At 38.5% G+C, this 21816-nt stretch overlaps 2 protein-coding genes across 4 annotated transcripts in view; both read left to right on the forward strand.

The window, feature by feature from the left end:
• Positions 1-6115, forward strand: part of HIF1A (hypoxia inducible factor 1 subunit alpha) — a 42466-nt gene extending 36351 nt beyond the window's left edge. The window contains exons 11-15 of the mRNA XM_043556306.1: positions 172-294; positions 426-853; positions 3286-3394; positions 4197-4323; positions 4797-6115. Of these exons, the coding sequence (XP_043412241.1) occupies positions 172-294; positions 426-853; positions 3286-3394; positions 4197-4323; positions 4797-4948 (939 nt within the window). The 3' untranslated portion in view covers positions 4949-6115. The remainder of the gene's footprint in view (positions 1-171; positions 295-425; positions 854-3285; positions 3395-4196; positions 4324-4796) is intronic.
• Positions 6116-9587: 3472 nt separating this feature from the next.
• Positions 9588-21816, forward strand: part of SNAPC1 (small nuclear RNA activating complex polypeptide 1) — a 42791-nt gene continuing 30562 nt past the window's right edge. The window contains exons 1-3 of one of the 3 annotated variants that reach the window (XM_043556308.1): positions 19320-19428; positions 21285-21367; positions 21511-21670. In XM_043556308.1, coding sequence (XP_043412243.1) covers positions 21518-21670 — 153 coding nt within the window. In that variant the 5' untranslated portion in view covers positions 19320-19428; positions 21285-21367; positions 21511-21517. Of the gene's footprint in view, positions 9701-18912; positions 19429-21284; positions 21368-21510; positions 21671-21816 lie in introns of those variants that run through there. The other 2 variants (XM_043556309.1, XM_043556307.1) reach the window with 2 other exon arrangements.

Raw genomic sequence — 21816 nt, forward strand, 5'->3', positions numbered from 1 at the left:
GTATGTGTTGGCAAAGTTAGTTACAAGGGTAAGTTCAAAAGTTTAACTTCTCTCTAGTTAGATAAAATGTGATAGAAGAGATGGACTTTGTTGGTTTAAGAATTCTAACAACTAGCAAAATATGTGCAGGTTTCCTCAGGGAAAAGTAAACCCATTGAATTTCTTTTACAGCCTACCAGTCCCAGTGAATATTGTTTTGATGTGGATAGTGATATGGTCAATGAATTTAAGCTGGAATTGGTAGAGAAACTTTTTGCTGAAGACACAGAAGCCAAGAATCCATTTTCCACCCAGGTATATAAACTTGTTTATTATATTTTCTGTTAAACTTTATTAATTGTTAGTTGGAAGTGACTTTGGGTTTAACTTGTTTTTCTTTTATAAGATGTGGCCATTGAAAAACTCATGTATTTTTTGTTTTAAAGGACACTGATTTAGACTTGGAGATGTTAGCTCCTTACATCCCAATGGATGATGACTTCCAGTTACGTTCCTTTGATCAGTTGTCGCCACTGGAAAGCAGTTCTACAAGCCCTCAAAGCGTGGGCACAATTACAGTATTCCAGCCGGCTCAAATGCAGGAGGAACCTCCTGTTACCACTACCAGTACCACTGCCACCACTGATGAATTAAAAACAGTGACAAAAGATGGTATAGAAGACATTAAAATACTGATTGCATCTCCATCTCCTACCCATGTACCCAAAGTAACTACTGGTGCCACAACATCACTGTATGGTGATACTGGAAGTCGGACAGCCTCACCAAACAGAGCAGGAAAAGGAGTCATAGAACAGACAGAAAAATCTCATCCAAGAAGCCCTAATGTGTTATCTGTCACTTTGAGTCAAAGGTAATTATATACAACATTAAAGTTATAGTTGATTTATTATTTTTGAGAAAGTATGTGTGGTAATAACTTAATTCTAAGCATAGAAAACTTTCTGGTAATATGTTTTTGACATACAAATTCTGGACTTAAAACAAGCACTCAAATTAACTTGTGTATTTGTTTTCTTGAAGATAACCTTAGCACCTATCTAAATGTAGGAGGTAGGAGGATCTTCTAGTACTTCTAAAAATTAAATGCAGCCAGTAAGTTCAGTAAATGTACAAAAATTGGCCCAGTTTTTTGCAGTTGTTTAAATCAGACTAGTTAACTCTCCTCGCTGTTTCTGTCTCTTTGAGCTATTTTAAAGCTTACCTGAATAAAAGACCTTCCAACATAAGGGTATTTCCAATTCCCCATTTCACATTGAGCCTGATGATCTTCAATCCTCAGTATTCAACATAGGTATTTATAAGCCTCCTTTTAAAATTTATGTATAATTGTGCTCTTTTTCCATTACATTTTTATAGAACATTAGCTAGACTATAGGTTTAAGAGCTACAACAGGAATCTGAACATGATTTATGATATTGCTTTTGTAGAGTTAGTTTGAACAAATACCTGTACACTACCCAAATTTTAAGTTATAATTTCTGTATATAATTTGTAGCGGGATTTGACATTTTAAATTTGAGGCTGTAATCAAAGGAAACACGTTTTAGCTAGTCAGAGAGGCAGTTTGTAGAGGAAAGAAACAATTTCTGTTGTGCCTACACTGAACCAGATAACAACAGCAAGGAAAAAGCACTGCCATAAGAAGAGTCTATGACTTTTCTTCTCCTGCCTTTCATCACTGTTTTGAACTAGAATGCTAGGAGAAACCTTTTCCCAGAACTAAGAAAAGATCTTGGGGCTTTAGATTAACAAGGAAGCGTTTATATTACTTTATAAATTAGTATGTCACCAAATGACTATAGGCTCTGACCTTTAAGGCAGTGACAGTCTCTTAAACATTTCATTGTATTAATATTTAGTCACTAAATGGCTATTAGAAGATGAGTGAATATAGTAATAGAATTGGCTATGACCTATAATTTACAGTTTACTATTAGCTACAGAGGACCATGGGATATTCCGTTTTCTGAACAACTGTGTGCTTGTCAAAACCAAAGTCTAACATCTAGTCACTTTTTTTCACATTAGTATCAAAATAGTATGCACTAAATACTTGCAGAACTGTACGAAGGCTTTTTCTTTATGACCTCTCTAATTGCAAAATCAACATGTTGCACTAAACCAGATGACTTACAGCTTTAGAGCAAAGATTAAAGATAACCCATTAAGAAGTGCCTGGGTGGCTCAGTTGGTTAAGTGTTCAACTCTTGATTTTGGCTTGGGTTGTGATCTCAGGGTCATGGGATTGAGCCTCACGTCAAGCTGCATGCTGAGTGGGGGGGGGGGTGGAGCCTGCTTCAGATTCTCCCTCTCTCCCTCTTCCCCTTAGCCCCCCTTACACGTGCTGATAAATCATTAGAAGTGCTACTACTAAGATGATATTTATATAATAGATTGCACTGTACTTCATAAAGATATTATATTTCTATAGGAATTTAAAAACCTGCCTATCTATAATAATGAAGGTTTTATAGAATTTTTAAAAATACAAAACAAAACTGCATGTAGGAGAGCAGTTTGAATAATGTGTCACTCATATGGCATTTTCAACTATATGGAACAGAGCAAGAAGCTGTTGTGATTGTGTATGGGCTGGGTGGAGGAGTTCTTGAAAAGACAAAATAGATAACAATTCATGTGCCTGATACATAAAACAGTTATTTACTACTTAATTTTAAATGGAGATAGTTCAGGTTTGACAACCAGATCAATACTGAGGGCAAAGTGGCTTAGTGGGAAGATTACTGGGAGGGGAATGGGTATCAGGAGATCTAGAAGGCACTTCCATATCTGCAGCTAACCAGGTAATTTGCTCCAAGTCCCATTGCTAACAAGCCTCAGGTTTCTCATTTATAAAATGGGTGTTTTATACCTCTTGGAGATTGGCATGAGACTAAAATGAACTAATGAACATGCAATGTTTTATAAACTAAAAAAGCCATAGAAATGTGAAGTTACTCTTATAATAGTCCCAGGAATATTTGAATATTATACTGGCTGGAATGGAAAAGCCAGTATTTAACTTTAACCTACAAAAATGTCAACTTAGTTCTGTTCAGATTTATTTTATAAATAGGTAAATGCATATTTTAAGAAATTTTCTTTTAAAAACTGAGCTTTGACTTCAGATGATAAACTTTAGTAATCAGAAAAATTCTCTTACATATTAACATTATATTCCTTAATGTTGGAAAACAGGCATCATTTATTGTGCTCAAAAAAAGTTAGTTGGGTATTTTAAAAATAGTAAAGCAACTATGTGGTTTTTTTTTTTTTTCCAGAACTACCATTCCTGAAGAAGAACTAAATCCAAAGATACTAGCTTTGCAGAATGCTCAGAGAAAGCGAAAAATAGAACATGACGGTTCACTTTTTCAAGCAGTAGGAATTGTAAGTGTGAGAATATGTTTCTTTTTCTGTTGTATAGAAGCTAGTGCTGTATACAATGTGAGTCAATATATAGGTGATTTCTCATTTCTTCCATATACAAAAGTTACATATTCATAGGTTAAACATTGTTTCTTTCACTTGGTATAAAAGACTATTTCATAAAAATACATTTAAATGAGGGTATCTGGGTGGCTCAGTTGGTTAAGCATCGGACTTCAGCACAGGTCATGATCTCACAGTTTGTTGAGTTCCAAGCCCCGCATCAGGCTCTTTGCTATTAGCACAAAGCCTGCTTTGGATCCTCTGTCTCCCTCTCTCTCAGCGCCTCCCCATCTCTCTCTCTCTTTCTCTCTCTCTCTCAAAAATGAAACATTAAAAAAAATACATTTAATGAATACATTCTCATTGTAAAAATTCCAAACAAAGCAGATGTATTTTAAGTAAAAAGTGAATTTCTCCCCTCATTCTAACCTCAGTGTCACCACCAGTCTTGTTCTCTTCTCTTTCAGTTACTTTTCCTTCTTACCTCCAAAAAAACAGTAGTTAAAGTTAAGTTAGTGCTGGTATAATTCATACTGATATTTTCAGACTATATTTACTGGAAAGCATTTACAGAAACAGTTGCCATAATGAGTGGCAAATGACTTTATCATAGTAGTATTAAGAGAAAGAATTAAAAATAATTTAGAACCATATTTAAGAAATTTGCCTTTGTACGGTTATTAATCTGCTTTTACAAAGTAAGTTTCTGCTTTTACAAAATTTCAACATAGTAAAATTGAAATAACTGTGCTGTTTTTAGGGAACATTATTACAGCAGCCAGATGATCGTGCAACTACTACATCACTTTCTTGGAAACGCGTAAAAGGATGCAAATCTAGTGAGCAGAATGGAATGGAGCAAAAGACAATTATTTTAATACCCTCTGGTTAGTTTATTCTTTCTACCCTTGAACATCCCACAGAGAATTAAAATGTATGAAAGTTTTTTATTTAGAAGCTTTACCAAAGTGATTTCCATTCTTTAGCATCATTAAAAACTAAGGTAGCATTTTATCCACTGGTGGTGAATACAGGAATAGCTATTCAAGATGGAACTTTTAATTTATCTTTGTGTGCCATCAATATTCAGTAGAAGCTAAAACTTGTACATTTGTATGAGATTTTTTCAGAATTGATTTATCACTTCTTTGTGCCATCATTGTATCCTTTAAACACTTCTGACATAGCACCAGTAACACTTTATTCCACTTGCTTTTTCACATAGTTGTGGTTTTGCCCTGTAGACTAGAAACCCAGAGCTTATTTGCTTTAGTTTTCTGCAATACCTATAGCACAGTGAGTGTTCAGTAATATTTATTGACTAGGTGAATGAATACTTAGGTATGTCTTTGTTTTTCAGATTTAGCATGTAGACTGCTGGGGCAATCAATGGATGAGAGTGGATTACCACAACTGACCAGTTATGATTGTGAAGTTAATGCTCCTGTACAAGGCAGCAGAAACCTACTGCAGGGTGAAGAATTACTCAGAGCTTTGGATCAAGTTAACTGAGCTTTTTCATAATCTCATTCCTTTTTTTGGACACTGGTGGCTCATTACCTAAAGCAGTCTATTTATATTTTCTATATCTAATTTTAGAAGCCTGGCTACAATACTGCACAAACTTGGTTAGTTCAATCTTGATCCCCTTTCTACTTCATTTACATTAATGCTCTTTTTTAGTACGTTCTTTAATGCCAGATCACAGACAGCACGTCTTCACAGTTCCTTGGTATTTAAACCATTACATTGCAGTAGCGTCATTTTTAAAATGCACCTTTTTATTTATTTATTTTGGGCTAGGGAGTTTGTCCCTTATTGAATTATTTTTAATAAGATGCCAATATAATTTTTGTAAGAAGGCAGTAACCTTTCATCATGATCAGTTTGAAAAATTCTTACTCAGTTTTTTCACATTTTACATACACAATAATGATTTGCCAGCAGTACATGGTAGCCACAATTGCACAATATATTTTCTTAAAAAAATACCAGCAGTTACTCATGCAATATATTCTGCATTTATAAAACTAGTTTTTAAGAAGAAATTTTTTTTGGCCTATGAAATTGTTAAACCTGGAACATGACATTGTTAATCATATAATAATGATTCTTAAATGCTTGTATGGTTTATTATTTAAATGGGTAAATCCATTTACATGATAAAGAAAGATATGCATATATCTGGAAGGTATGTGACATTTATTTGGATAAAATTCTCAATTCAGAGAAATGATCTGATGTTTCTGTAGTCACTTTGCCAGCTCAAAAGAAAACAATACCCTATCTGTAGTTGTGGAAGTTTATGCTAATATTGTGTAAATGATATTAAACCTAAATGTTCTGCCCACCCTGTTGGTATAAAGATATTTTGAGCAGATTGTGAACAAGAAAAAAAAATCATGCTTTGTTAGCAAAATTGCCTAGTATGTTAATTTGCTCAAAATTTGATGTTTGGTTTTATGCACTTTGTCGCTATTAACATCCTTCTGTTTTCATATAGATTTCAATAATTGAGTAATTTTAGAAGCATTATTTTAGAAATATATAGTTGTCAGTAAACATCTTGTTTTTCTATGTGCATTGTACAAATTTTTCATTCCTTTTGCTTTTTGTGGTTGGATCTAACACTAACTGTATTGTTTTGTTACATCAAATAAACATCTTCTGTGGACCAGGCCCCCTTTGGTCAGCTTTTATATTAAAAATTTTGTTTCAATGCCTCCAACTCATAAAATTGATTACCAGCAGTTATCTTATGAAAATTAAATTGCCAGTGATTGTTTCTACATTTATTTTATTGCCATCACTTAAATGTATACTGTGTCCGTAAATGTCCTATTAAGTAAAAGCAAACTATAATGTTCCACTGTAAAAAATACACTTTTAGAAAAGAAACTTGGCATTTATAAATTTATGAACCTATTAAAGTAAAGCAAATTTTAATGCTTTAATATGAATGGGATGAGTAAAGCAAATCCCAAATATTATAGTTACATAATGTAAGGATGAGAAGTACCTCTAAAGATTTCTAATCTATTTCCATTTCACAGATGAAGAAATGTAGACCTCAAATGATAATCGATTTGTCCAAGTCTTCAAGGTAATAAATAAATGGTACACCAAAGATTTACACTTAGGTTTTCTCTTAGTATGAAACTAGAACAAACCTTGCATGTTTTTAAAATCAGAACTATATATTTTATATTTTTTAAATAATTCATTTTTTTCTGTATGTTTTTATGGAATTGCTATATTTCTTCCTGATTATAAAAGTAATATTCTCGCTGTAAAAAAAAAAAATTGCACGAAAAGATGAAAAATCACCATGAGCCTCTGCACCTAGAAGTAACAGCAAATTATTTTTATGGACAAATTACAAAGGCAGTGGCCAGAGCCTTAGGTCCTGTAGCCTGAGGTTACAAGAACCAAAATATCTTGAACAAAATGAACTAAGTCCAGATCTTATCTTAGACTGAACAAAATGTTATTACAGTGGCATGAAAATTTGGGAACAAAAATTTATAATTCGAAGACTCCAAGTTTTTGGGGGCACATGCATACTTCACTGTAAATACTATGACCGAAAGTAGTTTTGCATTTCATTACAGATAGTATAGAGGTGGTATTTTAGAATAAAATAGTTGCTTAGTATTTTCAGGTGAAAAACACCCCAAAATTATGCTTATTTTGGTAGCAGAATTAGCTTTAGTCGAAAGCTAGAAGTTTGTAGTTTTCAAATATTAATAAGTGGTCAGGTTATGTAATGACCGGGAGTCAGAAAATGACTTGTAAAAGCAGTGATTTAGAAGAGAAAGCCACTTTAACAGACAGTAGAACTGGAAGAAAGCAAGTACCCACCTCTTGGTCATTCAGGAAACAACCCCCATGGAGTGCTTGAAGCTGCTGGAAATAGAAGAACCAGCCCTTCCTTCCCAGCTTTGTGCCCTCTCTCTTAGACTGTCACTTACTTCCTTATAATGCCTTTCTCTGAAGAATAACCCTACCCTAGCAACTAGAATTGTATAATAGCTCTTCTCTCCTCCCGATGGATGCCTATACTTTCCACTTTCTGGTGCTGCTGTGAATGAATGACCACAGTATTATTTTACTTACCTGAAGAAAGTATGGCAAAGGAGTTTAGTGTATTTTGTTCTTTTGTGCTCACCATTAACTTTGGAACTAAAAAGGGTTTTACAGAGAGCTTACCACAACTAAGTACAGTGGCTTTTAGATGAGTTAAAATGAATCTAAACATCTATTAGGTCCTATATGCTGGACTTTGTGCTGGGATGTTATCTCACAGTCTTCAAAAAACACTTCTGAATTAATATTTATATCATTTTGTAGATACGAAAACATTCTTGAGACCTAGCCTAAGGATCAGAGCATTTGAGGTGGCCATCAGTGACTCCATAGCTCATGGTGCTAAACACCAGGGGGATACTAGCCAGGTGGGTAGCAGTAGAGCATGCCCTTTACCCTATTAACTGTTTAAACAGCAAACAAGAGAAAGCAATGGGGTGAAGGTAATGAAATCATAGGGGATGTGCTAAGAGGAATGGCAAGACCAACGGAAATGAGTTAAGTGGTGTTCTAAAGTGCTATCGAGAATTTTGAGTTTAAACTAGAGATTCAGGTGTCTGGTGATGGAGATATTAACAGGTAAATGAGATGATGTATGGAAAGCCCGTTAATGAACTATAAAAGATTACATCAGTGTATGGCATGGTCCTCCTAGAGCTGTCTGACTTAATGGCATTATACACGTTTATTTTAAGTTTGTATAACTTTGCAACTACCTTTCCAATAGCAATTTTCCCCTACAACCTTTAAAACAGAGAAGTGCCCTTAAAGTTACTGGCTGTGCAGAAATTTAAACATTTAGATTCTAGAAGTTCAGATTTCTAATGTAGCAACGTCGAAAAAAAGTTGCAAAGAATATGTAATCTTTTTTTTCACAATGGGCTTTTGGTTAAATAAAACCTTTGCAAACATGTTGCCAACTGAAACCAACAACAGTGTAAAGAAAAAAAATCTTACTCAGGTGTTTTTTAGGTCTGCCGCTAACCACTTTACTCGTATTTCATCCCTTAAAATAGCGCTGAACCTGTTGTCCCAGATCGTTTTACAGATCGTTGTTTGATCTGTAGAATTTGATACAAAATAGTCTCCCTGTAATATTAAGCTACGTCTTACCACAAACCCTCCTATCAATACCTTCTGGAGCATTTTTGTGTTCACACCTTTCAGAGGTTTGGACATAATTTTCTTACCTGTAGTGGACGGTTTTATCCAAGACGCTGCCCAGACACCCGATCTCCTCGTACTATTTAATTTCCTTTATTCCCTTGTCTCGGATCCATCCCGGGACGGAGAGGAAAGACAGGTGCCTGAGAGCAGCAGTGATCAGACAGCCCCCTCAGCGGGGAAAGTAACAAGGATGCGGAGGGGACCGACCACCCCTAATGTCCGTGGTGCTGCTGGTACTACATGATGAGGATGCGAAACACAAGCCGCCGGGAGAAACTTCCCCAAACCCCGCCCGCCGCGCTGCAGGCCACGCCCCGGTACGTGCTCGGGCGCAGCACAGCAGCCCCAGCCCCCGCCCTCCGCCCCAGGCCCGGTCCGCTCCGTGGGGCGGGTGCTCCCAGCCCGGGCCTACGTGTAAGATCTCACGTGGGAGGCTCGGCCCCACCCGGCCTGCTGCGGCGCGGGGTGGGGCGGGTTCTCGAGGGGTCAGCGCTGCTCTTTGTCTTCCGTGACTTGTCCAATTCTGATGCCTGGTGCTTTCCCGATTTTTTGGGGGGGATGGGGTGGGGTGGTATAGGACTGTTAGGAGGTTCAGGGAAGGAGTCTCATGTGTCGCTGTAGAGCTGTCTGCGGAATTCCCAAATGTTTTGGGGTATGAAACTGTGTTTTGTGGAATAGAAACATATCTGAGGTCTCCTAACAGATGGGATTGCTTAACTATATAAAAAGGTTTTAAAATATTAATCATCTACTAATCTGGTAAAAAATGGAGGACTCTTGGTTATTTAACTATATTCCCCATGAGGCACTCAAAGACTTAGTTCATTTTAAATAAAGCGCTTTGAGATATCCCTGATAATGTAAATTGAAACTTTACCTGCCCCAGGTGGTTTTTTGTTTTTATTTTGCTTTTTGCTTGTTTGTTTTTTGAATACTGTGTGCCAGCACCCTACCAATGCCAGATAATTAAGACTCCTTTGGAAGAAGATAATCTTGTTGGACAGAAGGGAGGTGAGTTTATGGAATATGGGAAGGCTTGGGGCATTGAATTTAATCTCCTGTAATTCGTATGTTTAGGTTGATCAGTTTGTAGTAAAGTACAAAGAAAGGTATTGTTTAACCTCATCCATGCATATCCGGGGTTGTCAACATTTTACATTTTATTTTAAATTGTTTCCTTCAGGATAATTCATTGTTTATGGTTTTTCAAACAATATTTAAGAAAGTAAGAGTCCATTTTTAAAAAGTGGGGGAGGTGTTTTAAATGTTTTTTTACTAATAAAAACTGATCTGTAGCTTTAGTATCTTGTGTGTTTGTGTTTAATTAGAGAGGTGCTATTTAAAGAGGGTGCTCAAGTCTTTTGGTCCTATGGATGCTTAATAACCATAAACTGGTGATTCTCCACAGAGGGGAGCAGGCTGGGGAGGGGGGGGTGAAGTGGCTGCCTGTAATGTTTATCACCAAGGGCAATGCATTTTAAAAAGTTCAGAAACATCATATAATTAGCCTCACAAGTAGACTAGGACTCTGTTAAGTCACATCTGTTTTTTTAGAGATCTTTGAAACATTAAAACATTAAGAAAAACATTAAGGTCCTTTTCAGTATTTCTTGTTTATATTTTTTGCTCTTTGAAACAAATTGTTTTTAATGTTCTACACACAACTATGTGTCATATACACAGCGATGACAAACTCTTTACTAGGAGCACTGAACAGCTGTGGGGTGAGCCATTATAAGCTGTGTCCTGATTTTGCAGTCTGCTGGTAGAATATTGAAAGCAAAACCAAAGTGAAGTATTAACAGTACAAATCAGAGGGGCTAGCACAGCTTGGGTGGGTGCTATGCCTCTTCCCAGGCGGATTCAGCTGCGAATATTTGCCACCCCTGTGAACTTACATGGCACTACACCTTTAGCTTTCTTACTTTACTTCTTGTTGTATGTGTGGTTTTTTTTCTTTTGTTCTAATTTTATTATTTTTTTTAATTTACATTCAAATTAGTTAGCATCTAGTGCAACAATGATTTCAGGAGTAGATTCCTTAATGCGCCTTTCCCATTTAGCCCATCCCCCCTCCCACAACCCCTCCGGTAACCCTCTGTTTGTTCTCCATATTTAAGAGTCTCTTATGTTTTGTCCCTCTCCCTGTTTTTATATTATTTTTGTTTCCCTTCCCTTATGTTCATCTGTTTTGTATCTTAAAGTCCTCTTACGAGTGAAGTCATATGATATTTGTCTTTCTCTGACTGGCTAATTTCGCTTACCATAATACCCTCCAGTTCCATCCACATAGTTGCAAATGGCAAGATTTCATTCTTCTTGTTTGCTGAGTAATACTCCATTGTATATGTATATACCACATCTTCTTTACCCATTCATCCATCAATGGACATTTGGACTCTTTCCATACTTTGGCTATTGTTGATAGTGCTGCTGTAAACGTTGGGGTGCATGTGTCCCTTCAAAACAGCACACCTATATCCTTTGGATAACTACTTAGTAGTGCAGTTGATGGGTGGTAGGGTAGTTCTATTTTTACTTTTTTGAGGAACCTCCATACTGTGTTCCACAGTGGCTGCACCAGCTTGCATTCCCACCAACAATGCAAAAGAGATCCTCTTTCTCTGCATCCTTGCCAACATCTGTTGTTGCCTGAGTTGTTAATGTTAGCCATTCTGATAGGTGTAAGGTGGTATCTCAATATGGTTTTGATTTGTATTTCCCTGATGATGAGTGATGTTGAGCATTTTTTCATGTGTCAGTTGACCATCTGGATGTCCTCTTTGGAGAAGTGTCTATTCATGTCTTTTGCCCATTTCTTCACTGGATTATTTGTTTTTTGGATGTTGAGTTTGGTAAGTTCTTCATTGATTTTGGATCCTAACCCTTTATCTGATATGTCATTTGCAAATATCTTCTCCCATTCTGTCGGTTGCCTTTTAGTTTTGCTGATTGTTTCCTTTGCTGTGCAGAAGCTTTTTATTTTGATGAGGTCCCGGTAGTTCATTTTTGCTTTTGTTTCCCTTGCCTCTGGAGACGTGTTGAGTAAGAAGTTGCTGCGGCCAAGATCAAAGAAGTTTTTGTCTGCTTTCTCCTTGAGGATTTTGATGGCTTCCTGTTTTACATTTGGGTCTCTCATCCATTTTGAGTTTATTTTTGTGTATGGTGTAAGAAAGTGGTCCAGGTTCATTCTTCTGCATGTCACGGCCCAGTTTTCCCAGCACCACTTGCTGAAGAGACTGTCTTTATTCCATTGGATATTCTTTCCTGCTTTGTCAAAGATTAGTTGGCCATACGTTTGTGGGTCCATTTCTGGGTTCTTTATTCTGTTCCATTGATTTCAGTGTCTGTTCTTGTGCCAGTACCATACCGTCTTGATGATTACAGCTTTGTAGTATAGTTTGAAGTCCGGAATTGTGATGCCTCCTGCTTTGGTTTTCTTTTTCAAGATTGCTTTGGCTATTCGGGGTCTTTTCTGGTTCCATACAAATTTTAGGATTATTTGTTCTAGCTCTGTGAAGAATGCTGGTGTTATTCTGGTAGGTATTGCACTGAATATGTAGATTGCTTTGGGTAGTATTGACATATTAACAATATTTGTTCTTCCTATCTAGGAGCATGGAATCTTTTTCCATTTTTTTTGTGTCTTCAGTTTCTTTCATAAGCTTTCTATAGTTTTCAGTGTATAGATTTTTCACCTCTTCGGTTAGATTTATTCCTAGGTATTTTATAGGTTTTAGTGCAGTTGTAAATGGGATAAATTCCTTGATTTCTCATTCTGTTGCTTCATTGTTGGTGAGTAGGAATGCAACTGATTTCTGTGCATTGATTTTATATCCTGCAACTTTGCTGAATTCATGAATCAGTCCTAGTGGTATTTTGGTGAACTATAGACCAATTTCCCTGATGAACATGGATCCAAAAATCCTCAACAAGATATTAGCCAACCGGCTCCACCAATACATTAAAAAAATTATCCACCACAACCAAGTGGGATTTACACCCGGGATGCAGGGCTGGTTTAATATCTGCAAAACAATTAATGTGATTCATCACATCAATAAAAGAAAGGACAAGAACCATATGATCCTCTCAATAGATGCAGAGAAAGCATTTGATAAAATACAGCATCCTTTCTTGATAAAAACCCTCAAGAAAGTAGGGATAGAAGGATCAGATCTCGAGATCATAAAAGCCATATATGAACGACCCAACGCTAATATCATCCTCAATGGGGAAAAACTGAGAGCTTTCCCGCTAAGGTCAGGAACAAGACAGGGATGTTCACTCTCGCCAGTGTTATTCAACATAGTATTGGAAGTCTTAGCCTCTGCAATCAGACAACATAAAGGAATAAAAGGCATCCAAATTGGCCAGGAGGAGGTCAAACTTGCACTCTTCACAGATGACGTGATACTCTATGTGTTTTTGGTTTTTTTTTTTTAATCTTCCTTGATCATTCATGCATGTCTCATCTCCCCTACAAAAATTCTTAATTCCTTTGGAGCATGATTCCATCGGATTGATAATTTGTTCCTTAAAAACTTCCACTCTGTTTGCACAAAGACAACTCACATATGATTAAAGGTGGGAGAGGATCTCCTATGATGTGGGAACCAGAGAAGAATTATGATCAGAGAAACAGAATGGGGAAAACAAGACTGTTTTCTAGTCCTTGCAGTGAAATCCATTCATTCAGTGAACAACAACCGAGGGCTGAGTGAGTCCAAGGTGTTTGCTATGTTCCAACTGTTTGTTTCCTCTCAAATTCATATGCTGAAACCTAACCTCCAAGATGATAGTATTAGGAGGTAGGGCCTTTGGGCAGTGATTAGGTCATGAGGGTAGACCCTGAAAGGGATTCATGCTCCTACAAGAGAGGCTCCAGAGAGCTCTTTTTCCCCTTTGGCTGTGTGAGGATTCAATGAGAAATCAGCAGTCTGCAACTGGAACAGGGTTCTCGCCAGCCTCCAGAACTGTAAGGAGTAAGTAGATGTTTGTTGTTTATAAGCTACCCAGCTTATGGTATTTGTTACAGCAGCATGAACAGACTCGGACAATTGTTATTATAAGATCTGTTGGTGATTCAAATATTCTAGAATGTAGTGCCTGCCATCAAGAGTATGGTTAATTTCCATTCTATGAGCTACTCACATTCAACTGTAATTGGGAAAAACACAACTGGAAGCTAAACAGAATGTTTTGGCCATTTAAGATGTTCTAAGTCACCATTACCTTTCCTTTTCATGAATTGTTTGTAGCTTGATAATCTGAATCCAGACTATACTGCTCCCCACAAGAACCTCAAATTCGGCCTCTGAAAAACTAACTGTGCTCCAAATGGTTCATCATATGTTCTCCAAATAGCTCCCATCCTGTGTTCCCTGCTCAGTGAATGGCACCACACAGTCTCCCAAACCAGAACCCCAGAGGTCATTTGTCACTTACAATCTTATCCACCACATCCAGTCTGATTCAGTTCTTTTCTTTCCTTACATTTTCACTATGAACATGTACAAGACTTTTAACATGTACAAAAGTAAAGAGAGTAGTATAATGGTACCCAAGTCTCTGCCATTGGGTTCCCTAGGAAGTGGACTCAGATGGACATCACAGGTCATGTCTTAGGGAGTGCTTTAAGGAACAACACAAGGAAACGAAAACGCAGAAGGGGGTAGAGGAAGAACCTGAGTTGAGATGCAGTCCCAACGAAGATCTTCAGCAGCCATATGGGAGCTCTGGCCCTGGGATAGTCCTTGAGAGTTGTCCCAAGTCACAGAGAGGGCCAGAGCCTTTTCATCCCTACACCGATCAGTCATTGGATGGGGGAGTTATGCCTTTAAATCCATCTCCAGGAAAATGGCAGTAATAGTAGCTCTGTGGACTTGCTCTCCAGTGAAAGTACAACTGGCGAGATTTTTTTTTAAATACCATTTAAAGTTTCTTGAAATTGAAGAGAATACAGCAGATGAAGAAATTTTTATTCAAGAAAATACACTAAATCTTGTTAAGAACATCAGGAGTTAGTGACCCTTGAGACGGGATCTGCTGCCTCTCCCATCCTGCTCAGTATGACAGAAGCTCAACTCCCTCTAAGGGACTCCCTCTTTTGCTAGATCCCAGTAAAGGGCTATGTCATCTCTCTGGGAGGGCCAGGCTGCTAGCATTTCTCATCTTTAGAATCATGTTGCAAAAGCTAAATTTCAGGTAAGTATGGCCTAGAGATTGGGGAGATTGCGAACCCCTTTCCTTTCAGGCACCATTCATTGGACAGAGGCTCTATCCCAGGTGCAGCAGTCCAAAAGTGCTGTGATCCCAATCACTTTCACCCCAGCTCACATGTAAACTGGGAAGTTCCATGCCAGCAGAAGCAGCCTGAGAAGAATAGAAACTGCCTCCTCCCAGAGCCCTGCTCCTAAAGCAGAGGTATCATTCTGAGAGAAGTGGGCCATTGTCCCCATCCTCAGCTCCACCGCAGTGGCTCAGAGATTTTTCCCCAGGGGGAGAGAAAATCCATTAGAATAGAGAACTCAGAAGCTCTCCCAAAAGAAAGGGCTTTATTTGGAAGAGTGTGAGAAAATTCAAACTCAAAGGTGCTCTTGAAAACAACGGATATTTTGGTGGTAAATAATTAAGAGGAGGCTGGTAGCTCCATGGCAGCAACAAGTTAAACTGCAGGCTAACTAGTTTACCAGAGAAATCCAGGGAAAGAGACAACTAAGAGGAGCCCTCTTGGGATCAGAACAAACCTCAAAGACTACCTCTAAAGGAGCCTAAATGTGATTGGATTACTGGAGCAATTCATGCCCCAGCACACTCAAAAACAGTGGAGCAATCAATAGGCAATTGGGGTAGCCTAATAGCTGGGTGTGATACCACCAGAGTCAGGCTCTTTAACAGAGAGCTCTGGAAAAGAGACAGCCAAAGAAAGCCTTGGAAAAACCACTGTGATCCCAGGCAAGTGTGTGCATAGCCAGGGCTGTACCCTCTGAAGAGCTACTTAGGCTCTTAAGTGGCCTTAAGAGGGAAATGGACTTCACTAAAATAGTCTAATCAGGTAAGTAAACAAATAAAGAAAGAAACCACAAAAACAGCAAGCCCCATGGGAAAGGGGGAGCAACAGGTATTCAGAATTGCTGCAATAAATTATATATACTAACAGTAATGTAAATATTCTGGCATCGTAACAACAGGTACAGAGCCACACAATTGTGTATTGGCTTCAGTTAGCCCTGCACACTTAGTATGTGACAGAAGTGACTTTTTAGATCATTAGGGAAAGGATGGATTATTCAGTTGGAGGTGCTAGGAAATTACACATATGGAAAATACATATACATGCATATATATATATATTTATATATATGCAAAAAAAAAGTGAAATTGGATCCTTAACCCATACCATACATAGAAATCATTTTTATTTTTATTTTTTAACGTTTATTTATTTTTGAGACAGGAAGAGACAGAGCATGAACAGGGGAGGGTCAGAGAGAGGGAGACACAGAATCTGAAGCAGGCTCCAGGCTATGAGCTGTCAGCACAGAGCCCGACGCGGGGCTAGAACTCACAAACTGCGAGATCATGACCTGAGCTGAAGTCGGCCACTTAACCGACTGAGCCACCCAGGCACCCCTAGAAATCATTTTTAGATGGATACAGTGAATTAACAGTGAAAGGCAATACTTTAAGACTTTTGATAGAAAATTGTGGCAGCAATGTTGGCAGTTCGACAAAGATTAAGTACCTCTTCCACAGATTGGAGTTGTGAGGAAGAGTTTGCCCAGTTAGGGACAACATTTCTCAGGTCTCTTTGCCTCTGGGTGGGCCCATGTGACTAACTTTTGGCCAACGGGATATGGACTGAAATGGTGTACCCCAGTGCTTCTCAAACTATCTGTGGTAATGGACAATTTCTCTCCAATTGTGGACCAGTGCTTTTGTAAATGGAAAAAAGAAATAAATTACCAGAAGACTGAGATTTAAAAAGTCATGTCATATGCAGTCCCGCTTTTTATTATTAGATTTAACAGACATAAAATTACTTTGCCAGATTGCTAGTAAGCGTTTGCAAATACTTACTCTTAATTTCTGTACTAAAGAGTGATGGAGAGGTAATAGTCTGTAGACCAGCAGAGGTCAGCAGACCACCTTTGAGGGTGTACCACTTCCAGGCATGGCCCATAAAGTCTCTCATGCAGTCTTTCACATCCTCTTTCTTTCCCTGTCTACAGACTAGATGTCAGGGCTCAGCATGCTCTTGAAAACCAATGACTGGAGACAGCAGAGGCTTCATCAATCTGGGTCCCTGGATGACTTCTTGGTGCAGAACCCTTCCCATCCCAACTTGCCATTAATTGAATTTAATGGGAAAGAAAAATAAATTTAATTTATGTTAAGCCACTGAGCATTTAAGGTCTATTAAGTTACACTATTTGGTATTCCCTATAATGAAATATAGAGAACATATGTATCGACAAAAGTCCTTATTGGAAAAGATTTAAAAATTGACTACAGTAAAAATAAGAATTTCTGTATATCAAATATCACCATAAAGATAGTAAACAAAAATAAGACTGGGGAAAGATATTTATAATACATATAACAAACACCAGTTTAAGATCCAGAATATATAAGGTGATCCTACAGATCAGTATGAAAAAGGCAAACAACCCAATTGAAACATGGACAAAGTAGAGGGAACAGGAAGAAGATTAGAATTTAAGAAGATGCACAACCATTAATAATCACAGAAATGAATGTTAACAGCACAATTAGGTATCAAATTTCTGAGATGATATGGCTGAATTTGGAACTGCCATACACGGATATTGAAGTGACAATCCGTTCAACCACTCTAGAAAAACAATTTGACGTTATCTTTTAAAGTTTTACACTTGCACCCATTATCATCCAACATTTCTACATATATATGTATATATATATACATATATACATGTGTGTATATGTGTATATATGTACATATATACACATATGTGTATATATATGTATATGTGTATATACGTATATATGTGTATATATATATACATATGTATATATGTATATATATATACTGCTGTAATGTGTAAGTAGAATTGCCATATTTGACAAAGAAAAATAAAGGACGTCCTTTAAAATACAGTTAGACTGTATTTAAGATAAACAAGGAATAACTTTTAAATATTTATTTTTGAGAAAGAGCACAAGTGCGGTAGGAGCACAGAGAGAAGGAGACAGAATCTGAAGCAGGCTCCAGGCCCTGAGCTGTCAGTACAGAACCCAACAAGGGGCTTGAACCCACAAACTATGAGATCATGACCTGAGCTGAAGTCGGACGCAAAAGAATGAGAAGCAAAACATAGTAGTTGTTACCATGGTAGTGGTAAAGGCAGGGGAATAAATTAGGGGAGGAGTTCACAGATGAATGTGACAGACTTGTTCCTGTTCCTGTTCCTCCACAGGTAGAAGGTACACAAATGTTCACTTCATTGTTACGCTTATCTTAGACATGTTACATAAGGTTTTCTGTATACATAAATATTACATAAATTTTTTTAAAAAGATCAGTGATCAGGAAAGTTAAGTGAGTTGAACCTCCATCTACAGATGGTCTAATGCTTTCCATTATATTGGCATACCACTCCTAAAGAATAAAAATAGCATGCCCTGCAATCTGAAAATGGTGAGAAGTCCAGCATACTACTCCATATCTAGCTCCAGGGAGTAAGAGGTGGAGGATACACAGAGTGCCAATTAAGCCAAATAATCGATAAATACGTACTTTCTGCCAAGTACTAGGCCAGATTATTATGAACATAGGGGTGTGAGCGGCGGTGGGGAGATGTTCACAAGTTTCTCAATTTGTGGTTGCAGAAGACTGCAATGGTTACAACGAGAGACAGACATTGAACACTATACTATGTGGTTGTAAACTATGAGAGAATAAGTGGAGTTCATTTCCTAGTAAAAGGTCTTCTTTAGATCCTGTTTCCACGAAGAATTAGGTGGAAGATGGGACCTGTTCTTGCCGAACTATAAAAGTTGACTTCTGTGACTCCAGGATCACTTTAATGTTTATTTTTGATATAAAGACAAAGTGCCAGCGGGAGAAGGGCAGGGAGAGAGGGAGACACAGAATCTCAAGCAGGCTCCAGGTTCTGAGCTGTTAGCACAGAGCAGGATGAGGGGCTCGAACTCACAAACCCCCGAGATTATGACCTGAACCGAAGTCAGGGGCTTAACTGAGCCACCCAGGCGCCCCCAGGGTCACTTTAAAGGAAAGTAAGGGTAAAGCCAATTTACATAAGCTAGCCTAATGCAGACCTAAAATCCTGCTTGGGCTCACACGACTCCTGAGATAGAAACTTCTTCAATGAAATTGAGAGAACTGACCTTAGCCCTCTATCGTTAAGCAGATCAGAGCAGGTACGGGCACACATCCACTCATGCGCAAGAAGCAAAACCCACAATTCGCACCAGTCCGGCTAGAGGCGGAGCTAAAGGGGCCGGATAAGGCAAGTACGTCAAGCACAGGGGGCGGGACGTCCGGCTTCGGTTTCCTGGGCGACAGCCGCCGGCTGGTCCGCGCGTGGTCTAGGGGCTTTTGCAGGCATGGGGACTCCTGCAGGCCTGCAGACTGACTGCGAGGCGCTGCTCAGCCGCTTCCAGGAGACCGATAGCGTGCGCTTCGAGGACTTCACGGAGCTCTGGAGGAGCATGAAGTTCGGGACCATCTTCTGGTGGGTGTTTCTAGTCCGCTACCCTCGCATCACTCCCTGCTCAGAGGCGGAGTAGGAAGCTTTTTTCTTCCCCAAAGCGCTGCTGCTCCTGGGAAGGGCTGAGGAAGGCTGCAGCCCCTGCACGCTGCCCCCAGCTCTCCCGGGCCTTCTTCCTGGGCAGTTTCATTGGCTTCGTCTGCGTCCTTTTGCGGCCTCCCGCCGAGTATGTATTTCTGCCTGGCCACCCTTCTAAACCGTCTTCTCCATCTCCTCTGCCTCACCCTGGCCCAGGTCACCCACCATTTGCCCTCCTCCAGCCTTGTTCTCCTAAAGCCCCTTGTTTAAAAACAAAACAAACACCCAAGCAAAGACAGAACGCTGCACGACTGAATTCGTTTTTCATACAACCACAGTTGTCTTTCTAGAGTGCCAGTCCGATCCTGTCCTTCCCCTGCTTACCACTCCAGTGGTTTGTCTTGCTCCAGGCCGCCTGTGGTCCTCTTCAGGCTTTACTGGGCCTGGAGCTTTCCCCCCAGTTCCTTCTGCCAGACCACCTTTTTCTAAACTCAGATTAATCTCAAATGAACAGTGTTTCAGGGAAGCCTTCCTTTGCCCTTCTAGAGTAAGTCAGGCGTTCATACTGGGTTTTTTCCCCAGAGCATTATGCTTCTTTTATCTCTTGACTTAGCACAGGTTATTTTCAGCGTGTAGTTCAAAAGGTGGTAGAGTATAGCGGTTAAGAGCAAGCAGATTACAGAGCGGGACTGCCTGAATTTGAATCACAACCCAAAGAGTAACTCTGACTTCGGGCAAATTACTTGCCTGAACTTCCATATCCATAGCATGGAGACTGGAATACCTCTTATTGCAGTCATGAGTGTTAAATGAGCTAATACGTGTTAAGGGTACCCTTCATTGCCCTGTAAATATTCATTTATTATTATTATTATTGCTTTAAAGTTTTCCTTCCATTAGAGCTCTGTGAGGACAGTGACTGGATAAGTTTGATATTCATTAGCATAACACACACAATATTGAAAAAGCTAAATGATTGGCTGAATGAATTCTTGTGATTAAGACTGTGTTTTCCTGAATCAGAAGTAAAAGTTCTCTTTGTTTCAGTGTAATAATTACCTGTGTAGTTTGTACATTGCGGGGGATGGAGGATAGAGAGCTATTTGTTGTACAGTTAATGAAAGGAACTAATTTTTTTAATGGCTACTAAATGTAATACATTTATAGCTTAATGTATTTAATCCGTAGAACAACTTTGAAAAGCAGGTACATAATTATCCTTGTTTTATGGAAGGGGAAATTGAGGCTTAATGAGGTTAAGTAATCTCCGTGGTCACACAGCTAGTAGGTGGTAAAGCAGATATTGGAAAATATTGCGGGGGTTACCTCCATATATTTAGCTAAGGAGGAAAAAGTAAAATGAGAAAAGAAGTAGACACTACTTGAGTAGTGGTGATGTTTCTTTAGCAGTTGCTTTGGTTGCTAATACTACAGTAAGTATTTTGCATTCTTTTAGTGTATTTATTATTTGAAGATCCCAGGCTTTGGGAGTATAGTGAAGTCTGCTTTTCTACCCTGCTCCTTCTTTACTTTGGTGAGCTTTGTCCTGCAGAATTGGGAGGAGGGTGTGGGTTATGTTGTATTGTGGTTCTTTAACTTTTTCACCTAGGTGTCTCAAGGACTAATGAGGTGTAGAGTGTATCCCTGAGAGTATTGGGGAAAATCTCCATTGTATATTAGAAGGCATATAACTTTTGTATTTTATTCTGTAATATAACCATGGTTATTTTAATTTTTAAAAATGTTTTAAATTCTTAACCAGGAATAATTTGTAGCCCCTCCCCCTTTGCTCCCCTATTCAGCAAGTAAAGTTGATGCCTTAGGAAGATGCATCCTGTTTACCGAGTGCATGCCTATTCCTCAGTGTAAGAAGCACAGCAGAAAAGTAAGTTTTTGTGCTTGAATTGTGAAAGGATCAGATGTGGAATGCCCATCCAGTTTCTAGTAGCTGCTAGAATATACCTCTTCTAATTCGTGTTCATTACTGGTTTACTTAGAGTCATAATATATTTTCTCTTTGTTTTCTAGTGGTAGAATGAGAAATTTAGAAAAGAACATGTTTACAAAAGAAGCATTAGCTTTGGCTTGGCAATATTTTTTACCGCCCTACACCTTCCAGATCAGAGTTGGTGCTTTGTATCTGCTATATGGATTATATAACACCCAACTGTGTCAACCAAAACAAAAGGTAATACTTGTTGTTTTCCCTCAGCAGAAATAGGAAACAGGTACGATATTTTTACAACAAACTGATTTAAACAGGAATGCCAATGTTTCAAAATTAAAATACATTAATGAAAAAGATATACCTTTAGTAACTTTTTTACTCTCTTG

Source organism: Prionailurus bengalensis, chromosome B3, assembly GCF_016509475.1.
Source record: "Prionailurus bengalensis isolate Pbe53 chromosome B3, Fcat_Pben_1.1_paternal_pri, whole genome shotgun sequence".
Taxonomy (NCBI): Eukaryota; Metazoa; Chordata; class Mammalia; order Carnivora; family Felidae; genus Prionailurus; species Prionailurus bengalensis.